This window comes from Myotis brandtii, unplaced genomic scaffold, assembly GCF_000412655.1.
Source record: "Myotis brandtii unplaced genomic scaffold, ASM41265v1 scaffold929, whole genome shotgun sequence".
NCBI classification, from domain to species: domain Eukaryota; kingdom Metazoa; phylum Chordata; class Mammalia; order Chiroptera; family Vespertilionidae; genus Myotis; species Myotis brandtii.
Genome location: NW_005371832.1, coordinates 39,939 through 59,016, shown reverse-complemented (window position 1 = coordinate 59,016; position 19,078 = coordinate 39,939). Strand labels below are relative to the sequence as shown.

Genomic DNA, 19,078 nt, shown 5'->3' with positions numbered 1-19,078 from the left:
CTCTCTCTCTCTCTCTAAGAAAAAACAAAAAACAACAATAAAAATTTTAAAAATTAAAAAAAAGAGAGAAGGGCCTGCAATATATTGGAAGAAACAAGAGTTGGATTAGGAGTCAGCACTCACTTGAAGGTCCTGCTTTGCCACTACTGGTTTGTGGTCTAAGTTACTTAATTCTCTGAGCCCTAGATTTCTGTCCTTGAAAATGAGGAACCCTAGCTGTGCAACAGAATCACCCCAGGGAGCTTTTTAAAAATATGGTTTCCTGGGCCTCACGGCCATAAATTCTGATTTAAACGGTCTGGAGAAAGGGCTCTAGGCGTCAGCATTTTTCAGAAGCTCCCAAGTGATCCTCAAGTGCCACCGGGAGAGAGCCCCTGGGCTCCACACTTCCCAAGGCCCATTCATAACCCAGGCAGACAGCTGTGACAATTGTCCGGGTGATTAATCTGCCTGCGCTCTCTGGAAGGCCGGATTTCCACCACATTAATCTTCCTAAAACATTTGTGTAGTGACCTGAACCAAATCATCTGGGAGCTTCCTGTTGCCACAGGAGAAAGCACAAACCTCTGCCCGCCTGGCCGGTAAGGTTCTGCAGTCGGAAACCCTCCAGGCTAGGTCGGCGGGCCCCATTATGCCCTGAATAACCCAGACTCATTGTGAGCCTCTGGCCCTTGCTGATGGGCATTCATGGAATGTCCTTTCCCAACAGGTCCAAGTGCTTCCCCTCCTTCAGGCCCCACCCAAAGCCCCTGGGAGAATACAGCCTTTTCCCGTCTTCCCTTGATTTCTTCTCTGTACTTTTTGTTTGTCCTGCCCACTAGGTGCCTAATTGCTTGCTGTGCTAAATGTGTCCTTCATTGACTCAGCCATCCAACAGTCAGTCAGTGCCAGCATGCCAGCCCTGGGCCAGTCCCAGGGACACTGATCTCGTGCAGGGCGGGAAGCAGACAGATAAGCCCGCAGCCAGCCAGGATTGCAGCCTTTAGTAGAAGTGGTCGGAGTGCCAGGCCCGGGAAAGGAGCCTCTAAAAGTGAGATGCTTGGGAAAGGCTCCCTCGAGACTGGTTTTTGACCGAGACCTTCTAAGGGGGAAGAAAGACTTATCCAGCCAGAGAGGGCCTGAGTGAAGGCTGTCCAGCCAGAGAGGGCCTGAGTGAAGGCGGTGGGAACTGCAAGTGCAAAGCCTGGCGAGGAGCCCATGGTCCTGCAGAGGCGGGAAGGAGAACGTGTTCCGGTGAGGTGCCCCGTCATCCAGGACCCCGTCTGCCACCTAGAGGAGCCAGTGTCATAATCAGCATGAACTCATGAAGACCCGGCCCCGCCCAGTGGCAGGAGAGGTGGTGAGGAGTGAATGGATTTGAGCTAGGTTAGACAGCGCTTCCACTCGATTGGCTGTAGTGAGGAGTAAGGGTGGCACACAGGGTCCTGACGGGGACAAGGTTCACGGAGATAGAGCGCAGGTGTGGTTTGAAGGGAAGCTAGGAGTTTAGGATGTTTGTCAAGTCCGGTTAAAAGCTTTATACTAGTACACCAAAGCATCCAACCAAGACAGGGGCTGACATGGGGTCCATCAGCATGTAAGTTGTCATCAGAGCAGTGGAGGTGAATGAAACGGGTCAGGGAGAGTGTGGAAGCAGAGAAGAAAAAGCGCTGGGAAAGAACCCAAAGCACCTCGACGTGTAGGGGATGGACACAGAAAGAGGAGTCCACAGGTGAGGTTCCGACGGTTCCAGAAGGAGGAGTAAAACGAACAGGGTTCAGCATTTTGGAAGCTGGGGAAGGAGAGCGTTGCAGGTAGGAGAGAGGTCCATGGAATCTCTGAGAAGTCAGTGGAGGTCAGGATCGAGACGTTGTTGACGGGTTAGCAACGAGGAGGCAGTAGCTGACCTTGGGGAGGCTTGTTTCATGGAGTGGTAGGTGCAGAAGCTCATTGCAATAGACCCAGGAGAGAGCGGGAGGTGTGGTAATGAGAACAGACAACTTTCAGAAAATGAAGGTAACAGACAGCAGTAGCTACAAGGATGTGTGGGGGTCACAGGAATTATTTTTTTTAAGAAACAAGGAAGGCTTGAGTTTTCTTCAAAGCAGACAGAGGAGGATGTGAATTCGAGAGCACTGGTGGGATTCTTTGTAGAAAAAGGGGATGCCTCTTCCATTGTAACTAGAGAAGGGAAGGATGAAAGCCAGTGCAGGAAAGGTTGTATCTTTGAAAGTTAAATGAGTTCTCACCCGGCTTACAGGTTTGAAAATAATGGAATAGCGTTCAGTGGAGAGTGAGCCAAGGAGCCAGCTCGGGGAAAGAAAGGATTGCTGGACAGGAAAGAGGGCCCAGTTGAGGTGGGACCATAATTACAGGGCACTGATCAAATGTGTGCTGTGGGCCTGGGTGTTTTCTGGAGGGTAAACTTCTTTTTTTAAATCTTTATTGTTGTAAGTATTACATATGTCCCCTTGTTCCCCCCATTGTCCCCCTTACCCCCTTGCCCCAGGCCCTCACCATCCCACTGTCTGCGTCCATGGGCCATGCATATATGCATACAAGGTCTTCGGTTGATTACCTCCCACCTATCCCCCCCCTCCCCACTTCCCTCCGAGATTCCACACTCTGTTCCATGCTTCCATGTCTCTGGATCCACTCCGTTCATCAGTTTACTTAGATTCCACATGAGTGCCATCATGTAATATTTATCTTTCTCTGACTGATTTATTTCACTTAGCATGATACTCTCCAGGCCCCTCCATGCTGTCTCAAAGGGTAAGAGATTCTTCTTTTTTAATGCTGCATAGTATTTCATGGTATAAATGTACCACAGCTTTTTTATCCACTCACCTACTGATGGGCACTTGGGCTCTTTCCAGATCTTAGTATTGTAAATGGTGCTGCTGTGAACATAGGGGTGCATACATTCTTTTTTATTAGTGTTTCTGGATTCTTAAGATATATTTCTAGAAGTGGGATCACTGGGTCAAATGGCAGTTTCATATTTAATTTTGGGGGGAAACTCCATACTGTTTTCCATAATGGCTGCACCATTGGCATTCCCACCAGCAGAGTAAGAGGGTTCTCTTTTCTCCACATCCTCGAGAGCACTTGTCATTTGTTGATTGTTGATGGTAGCCCTTCTGGCAGGTGTGAGGTGATACTTCATTGTTGTTTTAATTTGCATCTCTCAGATGATCGACCAGCTGCCTCCTGCACACTCCCTACTGGGGATGTGCCCGCAGCCAAGGTACATGCCCTTGACCGGAATCGAACCTGGGACCCCCCAGTCCGCAGGCCGACGCTCTATCCACTGAGCCAAACCAGTTAGGGCGGATAAGTGTTTATTTAGGTCCTTTGCCCATTTTTTGATTGGATTGTTTGTTTTCCTCCTGTTAAGTTATATGAGTCACTTATATATTTTGGATATTAACCCTTTATTAGATATATCATTGCCAAATATGTTCTCATACCATGGACTCCCTTTTCGTTTTGTTGATGGTTTCTTTTACTGTGCATAAGTTATTCATTTATTTATTTTATTATTAATTGATTTCAGAGAGGAAGGGAGAGGGAGAGATAGAAACATCAATGTTGAGAGAGAATCATTGATCGGCTGCCTCCTGCACGCCCTACACTGGGGATCAAGCCTGCAACCGGACAGGTGCCCTTGACCAGAATCAAACCTGGAACCCTTCAGTCCTTAGGCCAACACTCTATCCACTGAGCCAAACCAGCTAGGGCAGAAGCTTTTTATTTTTATACTGGAGGTCCGATGTACGAAAATTCATGCAAGAGTAGGCATTTCTTCCTCCAGCTGCTAGCACCGGCTTCCCTCCAGCACCCGGGACCCAGGCTTCCCTCCTCCGGCCGCCGGCAGGCACCTGGGACCCGGGCTGGCTTCCCTCCGGCCCTGGCTTCCTCAGGAAAGACGAACGGTCTAATTACCATATTACCCTGTTATTATTATAGATAGTCCCATTTGTTTATTTTTTCTTAGTTTCCTTTGCCCTAGGAGTTGTATCCTAAACATATTGCTCCAAGAGATGTCTGGGATTTTGCTGCCTATAGTTTCTTCTAGGATTTTTATGGTTTCCCGACTTACGTTTAAGGCTTTTATCTATTTTGAGTTATTTTTGTGTATGGTGTAAGTTGGTAGTCTAGTTTCATTTTTTTGCATATATTTGTCCAATTATCCCAAAACTATTTATTGAGGAGACTTTTTTACTCCATTGTATGTTCTTGCCTCCTTTGTTAAATATTGAGTGTAATGGCTTGGGTTGATTTCTGGGGTCTCTGTTCTGTTCCATTGAGCTATATGTCTGCTCCTGTGCCAGTACCAGGCTGTTTTGATTATAGTGGCTTTGTAGTATAACTTGATATTTGGCATTGTGATTCCTCCAACTTTTTCTTCTTTCTCTAGATTGCTGCAGCTATTTGGGGTCTTTTTTGGTTCCAAATAAATTTTTGTAGTATTAGTTCTAGATCTGTGAAGTATGCTGTTGGTATTTTAATAGGGATTGCATTGAATCTGTAGATTGCCTTGGGTAGTATGGACATTTTAATGATGTTGATTCTACCAGTCCCGTGAACATGGTATGTTCTTCCACTTGTTTACATCTTCTATGGATGGTAAACTTTGAGAGGACAAAAACTGAGTTTGGTATTCTTCAGCCACCTTCTCTGTGGTTACCACAGCACTGTATATACAGTTGATACCCAGATGTCTCAGTCATGGTACTTTGGGTTGCAACTATCAGAAACTCACCCCCAAAAAACAATAAAATAAACTGTCAAACTATAGCAGGAAGGCTGGGGAGGGTTGGGGGGGGGAGGAAAGAGATCAACCAAAAGGCTGGGGAGGGTTGGGGGGGGGGGGGGAAAGAGATCAACCAAAGGACTTGTATACATGCATATAAGCATAACCTATGGACGCAAGACACTGGGGTGGGGGGTGAGGGCATGTGCCGGGGGTTAGGAGAGGCCCGGGGGAAGGTCAATGGGGAAAAAAATGAGACATATGTACTACTATTTGTAATACTTTAAACAATAAAATAAAATAAAAATAAAATAAAATAATAAAATAAGATAAAATAATAAAATAAGATAATAAGATAGTAAATAAAATAATATGAAATAAAATTAAAAAAGAAACTCACCCTAACACATTTCACAAAACAAGGGGAATGTCCAGAAAATACTAGTAGAGTGCAGCTTCTTCTAAGGGTCGGAAACCAGTCTCATGCTGCTCCCTCGGCCTCCTCGAGACAGTGTGGCCGCTTATCTGTCCTTCTCTGCTCTCTCCCACTCTTCAGCTGGACCGACATGGCCACCAGGCCAGCTTTACGTATTACCCAGCATGTAACAGAGACTACAAGGGCAGTGGTTTCAGAACTTAGCAATGCATTCAAATCACCTGGAGAGCTTTTTAAACATCTAAAAGCCTAAGCCCCACATTGGACTTCTGAATCGATCTTTGTGATCAGAACCCAGAAACTTTGTCTTTCAGAAGCGCCCCAGGTGATCTTGATACAATCAGTCTATAAACTTGCATTAAAGAACCACTGCGCTTGGGTATTTACCTCTCCTCCCCCCCACCCCCACCCCCATTCTAAATTCCCGGGAGAGAGTCTGATTGGCCCCTCATGCGCAGAGGATAGGGCTGTGGGTGACAGGAGTAGGTGGCATGCAGGGCCTCTGCTGCTCTGTACCAGGAGCCAAAATAAAAAAGACACCCCTCTGCTCCCCTGGCAGGCTTGGCACTTTTAGATGGAAAAAAAGGTGCTCCTTCCCTGGGTTTTAGCTCTTCGCCCCTCTAGCAGGTAACTCGTCTGTGTGTGTCCTCTAACCCGCTGGCTCTGACACAGCTCTGTGGCAGTGGGGCATTTCCCAGGGGAGAGTGTGGTTGGGCAGATCCCAAATGGTTTCTCTCATTCAGCAAATGCCTGTTGTTGGGTAAATATCATCTTGCTAATTTGTTATTTATTTGTTTTTAATTTTTACAAGAGTTTGAGTCAAACTGAGGACATATGCCAGGAGCAAGATCTCAGATGCTCCCAAAAAATGACAGTTTTGCAGCTTTTTTATGCATCTGAGATTAAAGGGGAATATAAGAAAGATCACATGAGGATGGGAGAAAGCCAGGCGGGGCCTGGATTACAGGATCGCTAACAAGATTGTGTGCTCTCTTGAGGGTGGTTATGACTCATATCAAATGTGTGTAAACCTAGATGCATAAAAACAATGGACAGGGCTTACTAAAAGCAAAGACAAACCTTTTACTAAAACGTTTTAAGTCTGGGGTGGCTGCCCACCATTACCTGCCCACTTAGGAATTTATGATCAGATCACCTTGCAAGGATACTTTCCAGGACCCTTTTTGTTCACAGTTCCCCATTTTGGTCATAAGTCAATCTAAAGAATACATTGATGACCAGACTTTTAGTTGGATCATCTAATCTGTAATTGGCTTCTTTCAAAGTGTACCACAGAGATTGAAATTAACATATTAAGTATTCTGATTCATGGTGTCATGATAATTCATGGGGTCTAAAGAGTTAAAATTGTACATTGATATTAGCAGAGTTTTTGGAGCCAAGTACTCAACCAAATATCCTTAAGTAGCTTCTCTATTTGTGAAGAAAATACATTCCAAGAACAGGTCTTCCCTTAGAGTTCAGTAAAAACCACAGAATGATAAATGTTATTTCTGGAAGATTTTCATCTGTGGGCATAGGAATAGGACAGTGATGGCGAACCTTTTGAGCTCGGCGTGTCAGCATTTTGAAAAACCCTAACTTAACTCTGGTGCCGTGTCACATATAGAAATTTTTTGATATTTGCAACCATAGTAAAACAAAGACTTATATTTTTGATATTTATTTTATATATTTAAATGCCATTTAACAAAGAAAAATCAACCAAAAAAATGAGTTTGCGTGTCACCACTGACACGCGTGTCATAGGTTCTCCATCACTGGAATAGGAGAAAGTTGATGGCTCCTGGGGAGAGGAGAGCTGGACTGGGAGGAGGGACAGGCCCTGTGACTTCTGCTGCAGTGGAATTCATTCACTCTCTTTTTTCCAATTATAAGAGAAAGTTTATTTAGAAAGTCACAGACGTAGAAAAAGTGAGCCAGCAGGGTGGGCTCAGGAAATAAGTTACAGAGGCAAAAGAAGGACCTCTGGAGCTGTAAGGTGTCTGGGGGAAGATGAGGGGAAGGGAAAGGCACAGGCACACTCCAGAGACAGTGTGCCTCATTCACTTTTTTTATTTTTTATTTTTATAAGGTTTTTTAAATATATTTTTATTAATTTCAGAGAGAGAGAGGGGGAGAGGGGGAGAGAGATAGAAACATCAATGATGAGAATCATTGATCAGCTGCCTCCTGCGCACCCCCTACTAGGAGTTGAGCCTGCAACTCGGGCATGAGCCCTGACCTGGAATTGAACTGTGACCTCCTGGTTTATAGGTTAACACTCAAGCATCGAGCCACACCGGCTGAGCATGGATAAGAGTTTTTATAAGAGTTTATTTGAGCCAATCTAATGGCATATGCCGGGAGCAAGCTCTCGAATGCTCCTTGCTCATTGTTATTTAACAACTGTTTTCTGGGTGCTCACTGTGGTGCAGGCCTGTTCTGGTGCTGGGATACCACTGTGAACCAGACAGCAAAAGTCCTGCCCTGGCAGTGAGTGGACTGGGAGCAACCAGTGCACTTCTGGAGACAGAGCGGATCTTTCCAAACATGCAGACCTGGTGAGTCAGGGGACTCCAGTGTAGGCGCCAGACCAGGTTCCACCTGGCCTACCCCCCACCAACCTCCCGCTCCCCCCACAGTGTGACAGTTACATTGATGGTCCTAGTCCCAAGGGAAGGGACGCAGCGAGGAGCACGGGCAGCAGAGGCTGAGAACTCAGGTGCCGATGCTCAGCACCCACACGGGCGCACAGGGGGCTGTAAAACATGGGCCCAAACGCGCTGAGAGGAGACACGCCTCTGCAGACCCAGCCATGTTGTCAGACACGCCCGTGCCTATACCCTCCAATGATGGCAGATTTTCCAATGTTGACATTACATTAGATTGTTGTTGTTTTTTCTTATTACTCTTCTGTATTGTGAAATAGAACACATTTAGAAAAAATGCATAAGACATAAATGTACAGTTAAATAATTATAGAGCAAATACCCATCCATTTAACCACTCAAGAAATAAAATATTACCACCACCCCCAGAAACACCCTCTTCCATGTGCCTCTCCTGACTTTTATGGAGATCTCTTCCTTGCTTTTCTCTTTTTTCCCCTTGCTTTTCTTTATAGTTTTACTCCTTAACGTATGCATGGATTTTGATTTATTTGACTGTTTAGTAGCTAAGAGTCATTCCAGGTCATGTCCGATAAATAAGAGGGAGAGCATTTTCTTAAAACAAAAGGTGTGGGCTCTGAAGCAGTCAGGATGGTGTTCTTCTGTGTCGTGTGAACGGTGAACGAGGCGTATTGGTGGAATTCCAAACGTCGTGTACTGGCCACACTGCCGTCCATATAAATTCTGGTTTCTCTGTTTTTCTGTTGATCTCGTTATCTCAGAGTCCCGTGCATAGCCTTGCCCTGTCCCAACTTCTGTCTGTTTTGTTTCTTCCTGGGGGTGGCCCTTAGTGTCCCCCCTGGAAACATTTGTGACGAGGCCCAGGCCTCTCCTCAGCACGTGTCCGCTGGGGAAGAGGTCCCCTGCAGTGGGAGGGTGTGGAGTTACATTCTGGGGGAAATACATGAAAACTGGAGAATTTTCCCCCAGGGTTTTCATACTAAGAACTTATTGTCTGTCTACCTAGAGTGGTATAAGGTCTGCCCTGCCCTGCTAATGGCAGGATGAACCAGGGGACCGTTTTGTCCTTTTGTAAGGACAGAACTAACATGAGCTTAGTTGGTCAGGCGTTGCCAGGTCTATATGAGCACCCACACGTGAATGGTTGGTGAGAACATTGCACTTAGGCCAGGGTCACAGTTTAAGGCGCCTGTGGAGATGGTTAGGCTGAACTCTAAATCCACTATACAAAATAGAAAACTGAAGAAAAAACTCTGAAAACCTGAGGCGTGATGAAGTAGCATAACATAGAGGATTAAAAGTGGAAAGTAGTTTAAAAGCCCTTTATTGTCTTACCTTAAATGCTTTATAGAGGTAACAGATGTTTTTAGTGAAAAAGAACTTGGAGTCCTCAAACATCATCCAGCCTTAGCTGATTTTGCTCAGTGGATAGAGCGTCGGCCTGCAGACTGAAGGGTCCTAGGTTCGATACTAGTCAAGGGCACATGCCCAGGTTGCGGGCTCGATCCCCAATAGGGGGCGTGCAGGAGGCAGCCTATCAATAATTCTCTCTCATCATTGATGTTTCTCTCTATCTCCCTTCCTCTCTAAAATCAATAAAAATATATTTAAAAATAATAATAAATAATAATAAGTTTTTTTAAAAATCATCCAATTCATCTTCCTCATGTATAGAAAAGAAGCACACAACAGTTTAAATATCAGATTAATGTTTCTAATAATATTTGCTTAGGCCAATGTTTGATTGAGTTTACACTTCCCAGTTACATGCCACCTGATGTTGACATGAAGCAGGTAAAATGTACTTTAGACCCTCTGCACAGAAGAAAGTGAGTGTAGACAGTACATCTGGGGTTGGCACATGGGCCCTGACCAGGTGCTCGAAGCCAATGCAGACACCACGTCAGGACTGACCGTCAGGGTCGTAATCCTTGCAGGTGGCATGTAAAATCGCCGGGGATGGAAACAGTTCTGGCTCAGCTTGTGTCTGAGCTCCACAAGCGTGGTCCCCTGAGCAGAGGGCGGTCTGCTGTCAGCCCGGCTCCCGGCCAACAGGTCTGAAAGGCCAGTGTGCCTCCAGGTTTGAGGTACTCTTCGTTCTCCAGTGTGAAAGGAGAGCGTGTTAGGACTTCTGTTTGGTTTGTAATCTAAGCTGAAGGTAGTGCCAGGTAGGCATTAACAGACGTGGTTGGCATTAAGTAATCTATTAAAGCTTTTACTCATGAAATTAATGTTTCCATCTTGGCAATGTTTTGACAGGCTCAGAAGAAATGTTTGAATCAGACTTGCCCCATTTCTGCTTCCAAGACGCCCGATGGCCTGAGGCAAGCACAGATTCCTGGCCTCCTGAGCACCGCACTGCCAGGTCAGGAGCCTTCGTCGCAAGCTCGTCCCTGTCTCCCGACACCCAGGACACTTCTCGCATCCCTCCTCCTGCATGCAGTCTTTCTGACGCACTCGCACCTCTGCTCTGATCATTCCTTTCTTCTCTATCCTTTTCACGTTGCACCTGTAGCATCATTTTATACACCACTAAGCAAGAAAAAAGCGCTTCTAATTAAATTATATGAAATAATGTGCTGCTTAGAAACAACACAATCTAGTATTCTGTGGCACAGGTGGCTTTGTAATTACCCTTGTGCTGCTTCCTATATGTAGATTTAGAATCCCACCGAGACTAAAAATATTGTGCCAGTGTCTCCCGCTTTTCCTAAAGCTTCAAACACCTGCATTGCTCAGTAAGCACTAGAAAGGCAAAAGCAAGAGCGCCTAGTCAGTCCCCTACTTGGGCCTCCCTTTCTTTCCGTTGTGAGTGTTTTGCGTTTTGGTAATGCTGACAGATTACTAGCTTGAGGCCTATTCCTCAGACCATAGGTAATTTGAAACTGTAGCATTGACAGCTTTTATTTATTTACGTATGTATTTATTTCTACTTATTATTCTAACTGGGCTTTACTAATCCCCACCTCTGCCTCCAGAGGTTTTGTCGATAAATGTACTTCCTGCTCCCCTTCCTCACATCAAGCATCCATGATAAGGAAGCCCTTTCGGAATGTTCCGTAACCTGTGCGCACTGTGTCCAGGGTTGTACGATGGGCCTGCTTTACTGTTTCTGTTGAACATTGTCTTTCTTGTGTGTTCATTCAAATAGGGCAGGATTCTGGAAGCAAAGTTATATCCGCATCCTTAGGAACCGCACAACCTCAGCAGGAAAACGTAGGATCCTCTCCTGGCCAGCCAGCTGTGCAGGTAGAACACAGTTTATGAAGCTTCTTTCAACGTTCAGTGTCATTGAAAGGAAATGTGTTATCACCTGCGTGCTTCCTGCTGCCGGCACTGTCTCCACAGTCAGCCCGGTGCCTGTGTGACCACAAACGTGCTCACTGAAGACCTTCCCCCAGGTCCAGGCCTTGCTGTGTTGATGTTTATGGGATGAATGTGTCTGTTCTGCTTCTCACATGTTCACAGGTGCTATCACGTTTTCATCAGTTAATAGTATACCAGCAGCCAACACAGAGTAGGCACTCAAAATATGTAGGTTACTATTGAATGATATCACTTACTATCATATCAAAGTGGATTATTCCTCTTAGTTATACTGAGATATTTTTTTTCTGCAGTAACAACCAGGAGTGTATGAAGTAGTCCCTATGGTCTTTTAACTCAACACTGATCTAAAAAGGAAGGGGAAAAAGTTGTTTTCAGCTTACGAAGGCCTCAGTTTCTCCTCCATCAAACTTAGCAATCCGTGATAGTTTAGTGAAACTTGTTGTAGTCCAGGTCTGCCTGGCCCCCTCAGGGAAGGATCTGGTTCATTCTCAGGTTCCTTAACATTATAGAAACGCCTACTAGATTACACTCCTAACTATGAAGGAGCTCAAAGTGTTTGCTCCCTTATTTATCTCTGAGAAGATGAACTCAGTAATGTCTACGGAATTTCCAGATGTTCATGGAGTTGGCACCCACAGATATACTCCCTCAGAAATACAAGGGTGCGCCCGCAGAGGGCGGTGGGGATCCGGGCTTTAAGGCCCAGGCTGAGCCCTCCCAAGGAGCCATAGCACAGCTTTCGTGACCTGACACAGCGCCACCCGCCACACGCGTCTGTGGGCTTTCAGAGCAAATTCTACATCCTTAGAATACGCTCTCGATAGCGAGTTGAAAGTACTCAAAACATGGTGACCTTTATGTGTAACTGCATCCTGCTTGTGTTTTCAAGAAAAGGGAATAAAAGGTGTGTTTTGTCCGTAGGTGGATGGTCATTCGGGAGGACAGAAGAGGCCTGCCGCAAAACAGCTAACTAAAGGGGCTTTGTGAGTGACCTTGGCTACCACTCATTTTGAACATTCCTCTAGGTTCCTAACCTTCAGTACATATACCACAGAAGTCAGGTTATAATAATACATACGGTATTTGTAAACATATACTTTGAAAATCCATTCTTACAATTTGTTTCCATTAGGACCTATAAATATAGGTAGTTTGAGGCTACTGTCTGCTCTCTTGTTCTTTTTTTAAAATATATTTTTATTGATTTCAGAGAGGAAGAGAGAGAGAGAGAGAGAGAGAGAGAGAAACATCAGTGAGAGAGAGAGAGAGAGAGAGAAACATCAGTGAGAGAGAGAGAGAGAGAGAGAAACATCAGTGAGAGAGAGAGAGAGAAACATCAGTGATGAGAGATAATCATTGATCAGCTGCTTCCTGCATGCCCCCTACTGGGGGTTGAGCCCGCAACCTGGGCATGTGCCCTTGACTGGAATCGAACCCGGGGCCCTTCAGTTCACAGGCCAACCGCTCTATCCACTGAGCCAAACTGGCTAGGGCTGCTCTTTCGTTCTTAAGGAGAAGAAGCCTTTGCCGTCTCGGTATACCACGTGCCCTGTGGCTGGCCAGGCGTCTCTGAGGGGAGCATGATTTGATAAACTCCTATGTTCAGAACAGAAATGTTCTCATAAGCGTGGTTGGCCGTTGCTCAGGCGTTGCCGGTCTGTGTGAGCCCCACGCGTGCGTAGTTGGTAGGAGCACTGAGCTTCCGAGGCCAGGGCCAGAGTGTGCCTTCCCTGTGGGTGGTTACACCGAACTCTGAACCACCCTGGTGTACAGTGTGAAACTGTAGGAAAACCAGAAGTGCTATCCTTTGAACAGTGACAGTCCTGTATGTCTTACTCTCTCTGCATGCAAAGGGTCCCGTTCCTTCTTTCTCAGGGAGGGTTCTGTTTCTTCCCGTGACTCTGCATCGACGTGCAGTTTCTCTCTTGCAGCATCCTCCAGCAGCTGCAGAGGGACCAAGCCCACGCCGTGACGCCCGATAAAAGTCAGTTCCGGTCTCTCGGTGACGCGGTGCAGAGGCTGCTCTCCTACCACGTGTGCCAGGGCTCCATGCCCACCGAGGAGGACTTGAGGAAAGGTAACCCGCCGTGACCCCTCAGCGCCCTCTGGGGATGCCCCCAGATGGTAGCCAGCTATTGTTTTTATCACAGTTTATTTACTCTGTTTCCCAGTCTGTGTTTAGGGTCGTGGCTTATTCTTCTCAGTATTCTGGGAAGGGATACCCACGTGCCAGAGGCTTTTATGGACACATCTTGGGGGCAGTAAAGGCACAGCATTGTTTGGGCTGCTGGCTGCAGAGGGGACGGCTCTGCCCAAGGCCTCAGGCGGAGTCCTCCTGTTTAGGCGAGAGCACAGCCTTAGCTCCCACTATCAGTTCTATGAGTTGCATCGATCCTTCAGCCCCAAACATTCTTACAGGTTCCAAAGTGAGTCCAGGGCATTGCTGTTTGTCAAGAAACTGGCAAAAAGAGGCTAAGGATAAGTTCCTTGTCCCAACCTGGAACTCAGCCCGGTCTCCCTCCTGACCCGCTGCCTCCCCAGCGGTGCAGCTCACCTAGCTCTGCCTCCCTCCCACCACCATGCCCAGGCTGCCTCCAGAGTCCCCCCACTGCTTGCGTCCTCTTCAGCTGCCAGGCTCGCTCCCACAGGAAAGGTGAACCAGCCGTAACCCCACAGGCCACTGTGACACCAGGGGTCTCTGAGCTGAGCGTCGTGGTCTCGGTCAGTCCATGTGAGCTTCCTGGGGAGGCCCAGGTCCAACATTGGGCAGGGGCGTGAAGACTCTAAGAGTGAAGTAGAAATGTGAGACCTTGGGGACCAACAGACAAGGACAGAGCCACAGCACCATGGCCTGCAAGGGACCATGAGCTAGTTTGTCTTTAGATAACACTGTCTGCCCAGCCCAGACAGTAGGACTTCATTGTCCCAGCTGTTAACTTTTTCATATGATTGGCAGGGAGGGAGGCTTGATATTTGTTGCTGGTCTGTGTGATATTATTTTCTTTTATAGGTGATGTTAAAAATACTATGTTTTTGGATTCTTTTTTTTTTTTAATCCCCACCTGAGGATATTTTTCCAGAGAGAGGGGAGGACAGAGAGAAATATCGATGTGAGAGAAGCACATCGATTGGTTGCCTCCTGCACATGCCCTGACCTGGGCCCAGGCTGGGGAGGAGCCTGCAACCGAGGTACGTGCCCTTGACCGGAATCGAACCCAGGACCCTCCGGTCTGCAGGCCGACTCTCTTTCTACTGAGCCAAACCGGTGAGGGCTGTTTTTGGATTCTTAGTTAAAATTAATAGAAGCTAGTATTGAACTCAGTTTCCACAATCACAGACCGGTGGACAGTGAGGGAAGGCAGTGCAGAAGCACGACACTCAATCACGGAAAAGCTGACCTGAGAAGAGGAAATGGCCACAGACAGGACCTGTTTGAACAGGGGAAGAACAATGCATTTCAGTCCTGAGAACTGAAGACCTATGGGTGACTGGCACTCTCTTACTATTTTTCTCTCTCTTCTTACAGTCGACAATGAATTTGAAACAGTTGCCACTCAGCTCCTAAAAAGGACCCAAGCTATGCTTAACAAGTACAGATGCCTGCTCCTGGAGGATGCCATGGTAAACGCTGCTGCAAGCACATTTGGTTCTTAAACCCTGCAGGTCACAGCTACTGGTTCAGAGAGAAAAGCTTCGGGAATTACGTTTCCCCAGCACAGTTTAAAAGGCACAGATATTTAAGTTTTCAGAAAACCTTACACTTGACTGTTCTACTACCAGCAGCAGGTGGTATCTATTGCGCGGTACCTGGTTGCTCACCGCCAGTGCTCCTGTGATTGTTCCAAATGAGGAACCTAGGCTCTGGTTAAGTAACTCACCCAGGGTCATAGCTAGTGAGTCTGTCGGGCAATTAGCAGAGCCCGGATGCAGCCCAGCCCCCCTGATGCCTGGTCCGCTCTCTGATGCTGTGTGCTCCCCTCCCCAGCCCAGAGGGGGAGGCCTGGGGGCACCACCAGTGAAGGTTCACAGCAGCAGCTGAACAGACGAGGTGATGACAGGTGTTACCGTTAGTTTTGTCTTGTTTTTATTTGATTGTTAGCCTGTCATAAAATTCACGCTTAATTTTCAAATGTACAACCTGATGGTTTTTAGCATATTCACAAGATTGTGCAACCATCACCACTGTCTAATTCCAGAACCTTTTCAACACCTCAAATAGGAACTAGCATTGCTTTTAAAGCACCAGTTAGAGAAAGGAGTAAGGTATCTCAGGGAATGATGAAAAGACCAAACCTAGATTTTAGCAGTTCTAAAAACATATGGGTGTTAACCTATAAATTGGTCTCTTTCAGTGGTTTTCAGTTTGAGATCAACTTTGGAAATGTTCTGTGGAGGATTAATTGAACTACATTATACATGTACACAATATTGTGTAAATATGTAGATATGTTTGTGCTTTTATATGTACTAGAGACCCAGTGCACGAAATTTGTGCACTGGGGGAGGGAGAGGTCCCTTAGCCTGGCCTGCGCCCTCTCGAAGTCCGGGACCCCTCGCTCCTTACCACCCGCCTGCTCACTGCTCCTTAACGTTTGGCTCGCTGCTCCTTAGCACTGCTGCAGAAATGGGAGAGGCTCCCGCCACCACTGCTGCACTCGCCAGCCGTGAGCCTGACTTCTGGCTGAGTGGCGCTCCCCCTTTGGGAACACACTGACCACCAGGGGGCAGCTGCCCCCTGGTGGTCAGTGTGCATCATAGCGACCAGTTGTTCTGGTTGTTCCACCCTAATGGTCGCTTAGGCTTTTATTATATACTAGAGGCCCGGTGCATGAAACTCATGCACTTATGTGTGTGTGTGTGTGTGTGTGTGTGTGTGTGTGTATGGTGGGGGGGGGGTTCCTCATCCTGGCCTGCACCCACTCATAGTCCGGGAGCCCTTGGGGAATGTCCAACTGGCGAGCGGGCCTAAGCCGCCAGTTGGATATCCTTAGCGCTGCCGCAGAGATAGTGTGTGTTTGTGTGTGTGTGTGTGTGTGAGTGTATGCGCATTTCTAATATATTTTTACTTAAAAGTATGCCTCCAAAATCTGAAATAGTTGTTCTTTTTGTTGTTGCTGCTGTTAATCGTCACCAGAGGATATTTTTCCATTGATTTTTAGAGAGAGTGGATGAGAGAGGGAAAGAGAGAGAGAAACATTGATGTGAGAGAAACACATTGATTGGTTGCCTCCTGTACACACCCTGACCAGGGCCCAGGTCAGGGTGGAGCCTGCAACTGAGGTACATACCCTTGACTGGAATTGAACCCAGGACCCTTTGGTCCACAGGCCAACGCTCTATCCACTGAGCCAAACCGGCTAGGGCTGAAATAATTGTTCTTATATTGATAACCATTTCTAAAACAAAATTGTGAGATGTCAAAAAGACTATCATTATTGAGGAAAGGACCACTTGTTTGGTCAAATTGTATCTGCCATGAATTTTCATGTTAAATAAGACCCAGAAATGTAACTTCAGATTTGATTCTGTATGGCACAAACTAATTTTAAGGAAAGCCCTAAAAAAATCACAAATTTAAGCATAGCAGAGTGCAAAGTTAAAAGGTCATTCTAAGGAAAAGATTTCCAACATGTTAGCAGAAGGGGAATAAGAAAGGTACAAAACAGTATGTATTATTGCTACCATTTGTGTGCAAAATATAACAAAAAAGAGAACATAAATGTGTGTATGTGCATGATCTGTCTCTGGAAGAGTGTATTAAACTGCTAGGCACGGGGTGCCTCCAGGGAGAGACACTGGGGGTGGGAAGGGCACAGAGGGAGGCGGAGAAGGGTTTACTTTTCACATCCCCTTTAGTACCAATGTGTAGATTACCTTTCTCCCCCCAAAATACTGTTTTATTTATTTATACATTTTTAATTTTATTTTCAAACATGTATGATTTTATTAATTGGCGTCTCCCCAATAAATTCAACGAGAGAGAGAGAGAGAAACAGAAAGAGAGAAACAGAGATAAAAAGATAAGATGATATGTCCATCATTGCCCCGGGAGTACTCACCTCATTTAGGTAGAAATACAATTTTAAAAAAATGCATCCTAGCCTGGCCAGTGTGGCTCAGTGGTTGAGCATCGACCTATGAACCAGAAAGTCACGGTTCAATTCACAGTCAGGGCTCTTGCCCAGGTTGTGGCTCGATTCCCAGTGTGGGGCATGCAGGAGGCTGTCGATCAATGATTATATCTCATCATTGAAGTTTCCATCTCTCCCTCTCCCTTCCTCTCTGAAATCAATTAAAAAATAAGAACAAAAAAAACAAAAATTTTTTAAAAAAATGCATCCTATGTGGCAAGGAAGAATTTGACTTTATGGGACACCTGGAACTTAGACATTAAACTCTCATTTCTGACTGCTTCCGTTCCAAAGATGCAAGGAGATGCTTGCGCTTGTTAAAGGGCACCTGGGATGACTGGACTCTCTCCTTTTCAGCGGATTAATCCCTCGGCTGAGATGGTGATGATCGACAGAATGTTCAACCAGGAGGAGAGAGCGTCTCTGTCCCGGGACAAGCGGCTGGCACTTGTGGACCCTGGTAAGTCACGTGGGGTGGATAGCGGTCGTCAGGTATCAGGGTTCTCTTTTTCTGTATTTTAGATGTAATTCTAGTTCATTCCTGGGAGCATGTCCATGTAGCCTCCACTTACTCTGCCGCCATTTTTAATCCTCGAGATATGGATTCTATATTTTATGAGGTTACGAGGCATGGGGAGATGTTTCTGTTACACAAGTCTCTGCACCACAAATGCCCGTCATCGGCTGCTGCCTGACTGATGCCCAGTACCTTCCACGCGCACCGTTCTCCAGGGAGCAGGCAAACTTGGTGCTTTGCACAACAGTCCTATTTTACCTTCAAATTACTATCTGTTTCTTTCCATCCTCATCACCTTGGTTTTTCCATTAGTAAGATGGCAAATTTTTTGTTTGTTTTGTTAATCCTCACCTGAGGATATTTTTCCATTGATTTTTTTAGAGAGAGTGGAATGGAGGGGGAGAGACAGAGAGAAACACTGATGTGAGAGAGAGACATCAATTGGTTGCCTCCCGAATACCCCAACCAGGGCAGGGAATCGAACCCCTGACCCTTCAGTCTGCAGGCCCATGCTCTATCCACTGAGCTAAACCAGCTAGGGCAGTAAGATGGCAATTTCATCACAGCATTTGAAAATACTAGTAAAATCATATAACGCTGGTGCTGGACCAATGATGGTTTGTGCTAACCAGTTTTAACTAGAAGGTAAGCACCAATAAAAGGATAATATAAAAGGCTGCATGAAAAAAAAGGAAAGATTACTGAAAACAATAAGATAATTCTTTTCCTGGACAGGACGCATGTTGACCTGGCAGAGTGCAGCTGGTTATTCCAGGTCCCCACGTGTGTCTTAGGGACTGACGTGCCATCACCCAAAGACACACAGTCCCTCACACCCACCCCTGCCCGAGCCTCCTCCTGGAGCTCGCTGCTCCGGGGAAGAAACTGGCTGGCACTGCATCTCACTTGTTTCAGAGCAGTCCTTGTAACAGACCAACAGGAGAGCGAGGCGAAGCGGAGCGCTGCCCGCTGCCCGTCGGTTTCCCTCTGCCTTTGCAAGGAGGTCTGGCTCCTGCGGGAGGCAGGCAGCCCCGTGGCCCAGGGTGTTGAGCTTGGGCAACTCCTGGGACACAGGCCTCCTCCGTGGGGCGGGCGGGGCTGACCCCCGCCTGGGTCTGGGTGCGGCCCTCACGCTCCTCCGCTCATTCATGTTCTTTCTGCTCCGTTTCCAGAGGGCTTTCAAGCTGACTTCTGTTGCTCCTTCAAACCCGACGCCGTTGCCTGCGAGCCGCCGTGTGGCCGGACCACCAGCTCGCTCCCTCCGACCAAGGCCGCGAGCAGGGACCGAGCCAA

At 46.7% G+C, this 19,078-nt stretch overlaps 1 protein-coding gene across 1 annotated transcript in view; it reads left to right on the top strand.

Annotated features, from left to right (window-relative positions):
- The window catches only part of GLTSCR1L (GLTSCR1-like), a 43,226-nt gene that overhangs the window by 13,920 nt on the left and 10,228 nt on the right, over window positions 1-19,078 (top strand). The window contains exons 5-11 of the mRNA XM_014532996.1: window positions 10,067-10,172; window positions 10,959-11,056; window positions 12,059-12,120; window positions 13,069-13,214; window positions 14,664-14,758; window positions 17,626-17,728; window positions 18,958-19,078. Coding sequence (XP_014388482.1) covers window positions 10,067-10,172; window positions 10,959-11,056; window positions 12,059-12,120; window positions 13,069-13,214; window positions 14,664-14,758; window positions 17,626-17,728; window positions 18,958-19,078 — 731 coding nt within the window. The remainder of the gene's footprint in view (window positions 1-10,066; window positions 10,173-10,958; window positions 11,057-12,058; window positions 12,121-13,068; window positions 13,215-14,663; window positions 14,759-17,625; window positions 17,729-18,957) is intronic.